At 41.5% G+C, this 9839-nt stretch overlaps 1 protein-coding gene across 1 annotated transcript in view; it reads left to right on the top strand.

The window, feature by feature from the left end:
- Window positions 1-3884: 3884 nt before the first annotated feature.
- The window catches only part of OTOA (otoancorin), a 36050-nt gene continuing 30095 nt past the window's right edge, over window positions 3885-9839 (top strand). Inside the window, exons 1-8 of the mRNA XM_065644973.1 lie at window positions 3885-3963; window positions 4293-4321; window positions 4413-4443; window positions 4537-4564; window positions 5465-5552; window positions 6994-7125; window positions 8525-8760; window positions 8974-9077. Of these exons, the coding sequence (XP_065501045.1) occupies window positions 3885-3963; window positions 4293-4321; window positions 4413-4443; window positions 4537-4564; window positions 5465-5552; window positions 6994-7125; window positions 8525-8760; window positions 8974-9077 (727 nt within the window). The remainder of the gene's footprint in view (window positions 3964-4292; window positions 4322-4412; window positions 4444-4536; window positions 4565-5464; window positions 5553-6993; window positions 7126-8524; window positions 8761-8973; window positions 9078-9839) is intronic.

Genomic DNA, 9839 nt, shown 5'->3' with positions numbered 1-9839 from the left:
TTAATCCCACAGGTTCAAAAAATCATACAAGAGACTATGCATTTCACATCTCATATCTTTTAATCCTGTCACTTAGGCCTTTGGTTTGTAATAGCTTTGAGAGGGTTTGGAACAGAAGGTGCAGTGTAAATAATAGTATTTTTTTCTTACAGTTTCCTGTTTTGCTCCATCTAATTAAACAAGTATTCTTAGGCTTGAAATGGGGAATTAAAACACCTATTAAAACATGAGCAATAACAGGGAAAGGCTATGAACAGAGTAAGCTTAAATTTTAAGGATCCATGTTCAACATGGTCAAAAACCTGCTTGGTCTTGTTGAACATACAGAGTAGTCCCAAGGGACTGTACCTACACTTGTACTTCTAAAACCAGAGTTCCTTGCAAAGGAAAGGGTGCAGTGTGGCTCATTGTGCCAGGGAAGGGGATTCTTTCGCTTTCCAGAGCTCAAGGATGCATTTGTGTGCAATTAATGTCTGCCCACACATCTGTGCAAAGAAACCCTTGAGTCCAGAAGTTGATTAAATTGCCTGAAATACTTTAAGATGTCATCCAAGGGGACAAGTGTTTATTGCAAGTCCAATGTCCAAATTCATTACTCCTGGGCTTGGGGAACCTGCCTTGTCCCTCCACTGTCCCTGTCCTGCTGTGGGTGACGGTGTGCAAGTCGCACCTCGGTGGTCTCACTAACGTGCAGTGTTTTGCCCTGGAGAGTAACTAAACTGTCTGTTCTGTCAAGGTGGCACTGGATGTGTTGCATCGCAGGAAAAAGATGCTGTGCAAGGGCATGATTTAGTCGGAAACTTTAAACACCAAGTTGGAACAACTTCGTCTCACAGCAATCACAGCTCCTTTTGCTGGGTGATCCCAGGTATAGTCAGTTCATGTTCTGCTCCGAGGAGCCCAGGGCCCGCAGCCCAGGCTGGGGATGGGGAGGTTGGGGGAGCAGGGCACTGGGCAGCACCAGCCCAGCCTGTGTGTTGTTTCCACACAAGTTGTTGAGCTCTCTTCATCTCTGGAGGGGAATCACCCTGTTCTCCCTGCGTGGGAGTCCCTCACCCCCGGAGCCCCCCAGCAGAGCAGACTTTTCCCCTCCCCTCCAGCTGCAGGCTGGGCGCTGCTGGGCAGACGCTGAGGCTGTGAGGCGGCGCTGGCCCCAGTCCCGGCCCCTTGCTCGGGGTCCCTGGTGGGAGCCGCCCAGCTCATCGCACTGCGAGTGCGGGGAAGGAGGCGCACACAGCAGAGGCAGGTAAAGTGCTGTGGGGTCCTGGCTCTCGCCAAGAACCCACCATCTCTTCTTTCTCTTCTGCCCTCTCCTTACTTCCCTCTCTCCCTTTTCAGCTTGAACCCCCTGAGGGTTTCCTCACTGCATATAGCGTTTTTCAGAGGTACCGAGAGCTTGGCTGCAAGGGGGAGGATGGGCACTGGCGGAGCAAGGGCTTATCAGCAAGGCTTCCTATTATGAGGTTAGCTTTCTGGTTATCGGTCTTCAGATAAGGCAGTGGCTGCATCAAGATGAGTGATAAAATGTCTAAGATTTCTTCACATGGAAGAGTGGCTGCTTAGGGAGCAAGAGGAGAAGGCAATCTGGGAACTCCTCATACCGGACAGTCCTGCAAGGGTGACATCTCAGAGATCCGATCACAACACATGCTGCTGTGGTGCAAGGAGTGATCTCTGGGGAAATGCTGGATGGGATCTGCAGAGATCCCTACAGGGTGATTTGGGATTGTCTAAAAGCTGCAGTGAACTTCTGCAAGTGGACTAGCTGCACTGACAAGAGGAGCTATTTCATCCTGCAGATTGTCTTATCAAGCAGGGCTGTTTCACAGCAGACTTGTTCTGCACCTGCCATTGTCCGTTGGAGGTAGTCAGGATAAAACAGCACTTTTCTTAGCATTTAATCTCCTTACCTATTGATTTAGCATGCTTGAATTAAAATGTGCTCCCTGATCAAAGTGAATGAGTTTGAATAAGTGAATCACAGTTGACATTGGTAGCATGATTTAAGCTATGCAGCGTAATCAAACCTTACTGCAAAATTAACAGGGCAAAGGCAGAAACAAACACAAGAAAGTTCATTGTCTAGGAAACCAGATACATCTGAATGAGAGACATGTACTGTGGCGCTCCCAAAAGAGCAGCTGAAAAGAGTTTCAGTGTGTGCAGGAACAGGACAGAGGCGATTGCTTCTTAGTCTAATGTTTAAACTTTTCATCATCCATCAGTTTGAGCCACTCCTCTTAGAAGACTGGAGTTATGTATTTGTGATAGACTGAAGTATTGCTCGAGGCTGTTGAAAGACATTTTCATAAAAGAGTACTGTGCTGATACATGAGATTAAACAATCTGAAAAAGGTGTATTTATCAGATGTTCAGATCTGTAATTCAAGTAGGGAACTTCAAATAAAAATAAAAAAAAAAAAAAAAAGGATCCAAATTCAGTGACAAAGAGAAATGCAGAAAGTAAGTGTGGCTGCAGATAAACCCTTGAAATAAGGGAAAAGGAGAGAAAACCTAACAAAGTCATCTCAGGGTCAGAGCGAAGTTGGCCAACAGAACCCTCAGTGTCATTTGTTAAAATCGGGGACAAATCCCGGTGTAAGAAGCTGCAATTTGTAGAGCAGGGCATCATGTAATATCTCAGATTAATTAATTGTTTTACCTGTGGGGCTGGTGACTCTCACGACGGGGCAGAGGGCCGGGCTGAGGGTGTAGAGGCAGAAAATCCTTTGCAGTTAACATGGTGTAACATGGATCGAAGTAGCAAATGGTCCCTGATGCTGTGGAGAGGACATGGCTGCCGAAATACCTGCATGAATGAGACCTGCTCAGTCTCCGCGTCCTTTCCCTCCCTGCTGCCTGTCAGGCCGGGCATCACTGCAGAGTTTATCCTTGTCCTTGAGGATCTAGACTGAAAGCAACAAATTCATTTCATGTAGGACAAGTGTAAGACTGTCAAGTCTTTTCTTATGAGAATCAGCGACACCCTGGTGAAAAGCTCCAGGTATCCTGTTACGGCCCTTCCAGAGAATTTATCTTTCAGTGATCTTTATGATACATAGCAGAGGGCAGCAGGGACAGCAAAAGCTTCTAAAACACGTTTCCTAGCTGATGGTGAAAAACTGATGGTACGGTTCTCATGACTACAAAGACTAGTGCTTTGGTCTATCTTAATGAAGTGTTGTGTTCTTGAACCCCATTTCCCAAATGTGTCACTTCGGGTTCAGAAGGACACAAGGAGGTTTTCCCCCTTTTTGCAGAGCGAGGGCAGCAGGGGAGGGGAGCGCTCCCCACCCGGAGCATCCTGCAAGGAGATGGGACAAGCCAGAGGGCCAGGGCTCATGTATGTGGCGGTGGAGGGTCCCAGCCCTGGTCTGCAGTAATAATGCAGGCAACTTAACGAGCTAGAAAAGGCTTAGGGTTTGCTTAGAGTTTCTTTTTCCATTTTCATTCCCTCAATTTCTTTTCTATTTTATTTGAGTGTAAAAGGGGTTTGTTGTTTGTTTTTGTTGGGTTTTTTGTTTGTTTTTGTTTTTTAAACTAAACCACATTTAACTCATATTTAGGTGGAATGTGGCTTAGTAAATAAGCAGTGCTACTAGGAAGAAAATTAAAAGAGCTACTTGCTAAAAGGAGAATAAGTCTGGCTGCACATACTGACGTTTATTTGCATAAAACATATCTCTATCCTGGAAAAAAATCTAAATTAAAAGCTTAGGAGCAAGCACTTTCAGATCATTCTGATCTTTATCTGTACTCCGTAGCTTAGACTGCCACTGATTTATAGCTATGAAAGTTTTGGGTGAATATTGCCTTTTTACTCTATTATTTTTATTTTCCTTTTCAATCTAAATATCTTCTCATTCTAATAAACACTAGAAGAAATGTCCGGACTTTTGAAGATATGTTTCTTATTGATATCAATGAATCATGCTGAGATTACACACAGTCAGGACTCTGAAGGTAAGACGAGAACTCCTGTATGAGGGATTTATTTTGTGTGGGTGGAAAAAGCTCGGTGTAGTAAAATAGATGCAGTATTGTTTAGTAACTAGGACCAGATTCTCTGCTATACCAGCAAAGAATTTAACCAAGATTGCTTATTATTTAATATACTTACTTTCACCGTTTTTCTGTAAATATATTTAATCAAAATTTCATTAAATGCTTATAAATAAATTATATGTGTATATATAGTTTTGATTACTGCATACAAGAAATGTATTTTTGTATAGCACAGCTGAATGGTAAAACGTTAAATCAACTTTTAGTAATGAGATAATCTTTTACAGATTTGCCTCCGTTATTGCACAAAGCTGTGGTTAGTATTTTTATTTGATTTCTCTATTAACATTTTATATTATAATCTATAAATAACAATTTATTACACATATTTACCATTTTTTCCTTAGGAGGAAGTAATAACTGGGAAATATCTGAATGGTAACGTACAAAATCGTTCCCACTTGTGCTTCTAAAAGGAATTAAAACGCAATATCTGACTGTAATTTTTTATGTTCCATTTTTCGTGTGTAGCCCTCCTTGATGTACTTCATTTTCAGAGGTAATGTATCACTCTCACCAACTTGTTTTTTCAGTATTATCTTGCACTTCAGATATGATCTGTTTCATTTCCACAGAAACTGGAACATTATTGGCACATATGATTACTTTGATTTAGATCTCCTGTGAGGTGTATTTCCTCTTAACAAAGAAAAATATGTTGGTCACGATAAAGCAAAAAACATGCACAGAACGAGCCTGAGAAGAAATACCTGCTACAGTTTTCAAAAGCTTTGATAATCAGCTTTGTTCATATGTTTCAGAGTGGCTTCTTAAGGAAATTAGGTGCAGTTCCAGCTTTCTGTCCATCTCCCTCTTTCAGTCCTGCTCCATCCCCCATCCCATTTCCTCCAGCTCCTGAAGACCTTGGAATTATTTGCTAATTTTGTTTAAATATGAAAGAGCAGCATAAGCCTCAAAGGCAATTTCACTCCTACATATTTTGAGAAAATCAATGGCTGTGTAAAGAAGACACGCTGAAATTAATGACTCTGCTGAGGGAAAGGCAGCAGATATTTAGTCACCGTACTTCTACAAGCAAATCAGAACAGCCACAACAGGGTGCTGGGAAGCACATCTACAGCTCCGGACTGGCCACAGCACAGCTTGTCTCATGCCTGGAGATGGTAGTAATGGCAACATTTTGGAAAATTGACATTGTTGTGGGTGGTTGTGGATTTAGATTTAAAAAAACGTAATCAATTTGTTCTGTTCCTTATTGAACCATGTTTTCATTGCATTAAATAGGTTGACTATTAGCCTCCTTAGGCCAAAAAGCTGAGGACTTGTGTCATTATGGTATTAGTAACAGTATTTGTTTTTCGCATTGTTTTGTCTTGTAATCTGCTATTTTGCATGTTACATTATTTTACTGGCATTTTGGTCCTGTTTTCTGTTACAGTTCTAATGTCTGGACAGCAGATATGCTTACAAAAGTCATGGCATATTTTCATGCCCAGGAAGTTATGTTTACTATTAGCAGCCTACAGGTTTGTGCCATTTAAAATGAATGAAAAATTTTATTTGACAAGGAATTAAAAAGCAACCTATGTCTGTAGCCAAAACTAGGTTGTCAATAATAGAGATATCTAACAGATCTACAGTGTAGCAGATAAATAGGAAATAAGAATAGGGATTTTTTTGTCGTCTTTTTCTCCTCAGATTGCAGGAGTATGCAAGGCAGAAATAATTTAAAAAATAATCTTTTTTCTTTTCCTCTGATGGAAAGCAGAAATTAGGAGTTTTCAGGCTCAGCAATTGTTTCTGAATTGAGTGTATACACATGCTGTTTCTCCACGAAATGGCAGGTTTCTCCCAGATTTTGACCGGCTGTAGTTTGCAGTGTTTCTGATGGAATTTGAGACTCAAGAGCATTATGCAAAATGCATCCACCTTTTAAAGCTCCTCTGAACTCTGTTTTTCGAAACTGTCAGTGTGGAAGTGATACAGTAAAAAGTAGTTGTTCTTTATCCCTGGTCATAGGATTAGTTATGAGCTGGTTTAAGTCGAGCTGTAGCCTAAACCCTTCCCTCCTCCCTACACGCACAACCTTGCTCTGAAGAGGAGTGTCCAATGTGCCATCTCTGAGCCCGAAGCATTCCCAAAAGCTCCACAGCGTGTGAGCCTTTTCCCAAGTTCTGTTCTCCTGTCACAGCTCATCCAAACCTGCATGAGGCTGACATTGCTTCTTTCCGTTTGATTCGGTTTGGAGCTGTAAGCCTGGACCCCTAGACAACAAGGGCCTGACTATGTTAATATTTGTTGGTGGGTATGCAAGTTAAGCAAAGACAACAAAGAACAGTTTCAAGTCAAATTCCAAACCAATTCTGAAATAATTCTGTCAGGACTTCGAAGGGATTTTACTCCAGCCTGGTGCTAATGAGCGTTACAGTGCTTTCTGTTCCAGTGTTATAATTCCCCTGAGATTTTCAAAACAGGCATGAGATTGTTAACTGGTAATGCAGTTTGATGTGAGAGAGAATAGTTTTGCCTTGTGACCTGGTACAGACTTTTCCTCCCATCTAATTGCACGTTTCCTTCCTTTTTTTGAGTAATAATAATATGCACACAGTACCTGATTATTTTTTTTTGAGCTCTTTAATAGTTTCATTTTCATAGCTCTGCTGTGTGAAGCAGAAAAGCATTATTACTCCTGTTTTATCAAGTGAGAAACTGAGGTACTTTTGTTAAATGGCTCACTGGAGAGGAGTTGCTCAGGAAACCAAGAATAGGATTTTAAAATTGCTGTCTTTCAGAAGTACATTTAGATTATTTTTGTTTACAGTTTGTGTTAAGTATAGTTATTTAATCATTGACAACACAATACAAGAGCTTCTCTCTCCTTAGCCAGAGATTTTCAGGGGGTAAAAGATGCCACTAGTACAATAGTCTGAGTTTTAGGTATATTATGCGTATTTTTCTATACTTCAGATGTCTATAAAAAGTTACCTGAAGAACCTTTTATACCAGCCTAGGAAGCTACTATCTGAACTTCAACAACTTGATCATCAGCAGTTCCAAACTGCAATGAAGTATCTCTTCAACAGCAGAAAGGACCATCTTGTAAGTCACGTTGCACCTGTCATAAAGAAAAGCTACTGTCAATGGTTTAGATAAATGGGAGAGGGCCAGACTGGGGGTGTCACAGTGCACTCCATGCAGTTATTTAGCTGGCTTGGATTAGATTCTAGGAGCTCCTCTCAATTATGTTTGACTTATTTAATATAATTCTTGTCTAAAAGTTTTGTGCCGAGTCCAAGTCAGTCGTCTGGATTTTCTCTGTAATCAGTGGAGAGAAATGCATCTCCAGAGAATGATTTACCTTCCTACACCAGTTGTTCTCAGGGAGTATCTGCTTCTCTTTAGTGGCTAGAAAGAGAGCCAAGATGACTGAAGAAGGTGAAATTAGTTATTTTGTTAATTAGTTATAGGACCATGCATGCAAACTGTCAGGCAATTTGGAGGGGAGGCAGCACAGCATCATGTACTTGCTTCTGTGATGTGTTCCCTGTTGTGACCCATCTGAAAAGTCTCTCAAGGTCAGTGAGTGCTGCCCAGGGAGCATGGCCCCTGCAGAGGGATCTGCACTGCAGGGGCGGGATCACAGCCTGATGTGTCAGAGCACTGGGCATCTTCCCTGCTGGGAGGAAGGGCAGCCAGCGTGGGCATCGCTGAGCTGCGGGAGATCAATCTGGGAGAAAGGGAGTGTTTCCCCAGGCGCCTGAGGTGGCTGCCCAGAAAAAACACTGTATAATCCACTCTTCAAACAATGGTAGCGCAGCTCCTCCTGCCAAAGCAGGATAGGTGTGCAGCAGGCACTGGAGCCAGAGCGGTAGAGCATAAGCCCTTTCAATAAACTGTAAATGTTGTCTTCTCAAGTGGCATACCTGGTTCTTCCAGGACCGATAATACTGCATGAACAAATCGCCACACCTGGGACTATCAGCTCTCAACAGGTTGTCCCAGACATGTCAACTTGTGAGATGGAGCAACCTGACAATCCATCCCCAACCAGGGTAAATGTATTCCCTGGGCTTGGTTCTTTGATGTTGCCCCATCTTCTGGAGGGGATGTTTGTAGTAACGGCTGCAAGAAATAACTGCATGAGAAAAGGTCTATTCTAGAGACATCTACATATTCAGTTATATATGATATAATACCCATTCTATTCCAATATCCTTTCATTCTCCAAGTAACCAATTCTTTTATGAGAGCACACACTGTAACTTCAGCCATTTGGATTATTTTTTGTTTTTCATTTTGATTTTGTCAAAAGGTTCAAGCTGGTCTCTGGCCATTGCCAGAAAGGCATTATCTGAGGTAATTCACCAAGACGGTGTTTTGCAGCTCTTCTTTACGATAACAGCATCACATTGTTTGTAGAGTGCGTTCTATCAGGCCTCAAAATGAACAGTATATTTAATTAATCAGAGACATTCTTTTAATCCTTTGTTGCTTGCAGGAAATGGGAAATATTATTCTTGACTGGGAGAACACTAGAGAGAAAATTTTTCAAAGTCCAGGAGTAAACAGGACCCTGTTCCTTATAACACTGGATAAATGCTTCCTGGCTCTGAGTGCTTTGGACTGTGTGGATATCCTAAGCCAGGTTTTGCGCATGTCAGCAGTGAACTATCTCCAACCTGATGTAATTGGGAGACTCCCAAATGTTCTGCAGGAGGATGCTTTCAGAAACTTGTAAGCCATTTATTTTCCAGAGACAATTAATACTATGTAGCATTTGCTAACTTATATATACCTTTTAAAAAAGGTTACTACATGGTCTCAGTCTATTTTCCAGATATAGCTTTCTGCTTATATGTTGATGTTTCTAAAAACATTTGTCCATGTGCGTCATTAAAAAAAAATATTTAACTCATTAGTGAACTAATACCCCCTTGTATCACTTAGATCGACAGTATTCAAGGACCTCTATGACAAAACCTCAGCAAATACACAGAGAGCTCTGTATGGCTGGATGAAGCAGATGCTACAAAAATCCTATGACATAAGTGGTATGTTATGTACAATAAAGTATTTTCTTCTTGCTTATCATAAGAGAAAAAAAGTCAGCAAAAGGCCTGTCTGTTGTAATGCATTGTTTCCCAAATTTAACATAGGTCTGTTTAAGAGCAGCTGTCTTGAATACCTTTGCTCCAGAATACAGTTATTCATGGCAAATAGTTCTCCAAAGATGCTTGTTCTTCACCTCTTCTGCACAGAGCTATAGACATACATGCTCTCTGTACTCTAGTCCTTTTTCTAAGACAATTGTCAGGTACTCTGCACAGGTGTGTTGTTCACTTCTGAACTCCTATTCAGAATGAAAAAATAGGTCTGTCTCAGAATACATTACCCAATACACTGTTTAAAAATATAAAAGTAATACAGGATGTTGTGAAAGTTCTACTACACATGGCACTGACTCGCTCAGAAAAGCGACAAGATTTAAAAAAAGAAAAAGTTAATTCTGATTTTATGCATTTTAGCACATCTGTTTGCCTTGTTAATGTGTCTTAAACAGATGTGCCACAGCTGGGACAGGGGCTGCGAAGTGGCGGCAGCACTGAGGCATCAGAGCCAGTGCTTGGGTTTCACTGAACATCCCAGCAGAGCTGTCGTGGGAGCATTTTAGACTTTTGGATGTGTATGTTCTTCCTCTTTCCCAGAGAATCAAATGCAAAGTGCCTACTTGCTTCAGTGAAGCAAAATTTGGCTCCTGGGGATTCTGCTGTTTCAAAATACCAGAGTAACACGTGAAGTCGTAGAGAGGAAGT

The sequence above is a fragment of the Caloenas nicobarica genome, chromosome 14 (assembly GCF_036013445.1).
Source record: "Caloenas nicobarica isolate bCalNic1 chromosome 14, bCalNic1.hap1, whole genome shotgun sequence".
NCBI classification, from domain to species: Eukaryota; Metazoa; Chordata; class Aves; order Columbiformes; family Columbidae; genus Caloenas; species Caloenas nicobarica.
Note: the sequence above shows the minus strand (reverse complement) of the source record. Positions and strands in the feature narration are given on the sequence as shown.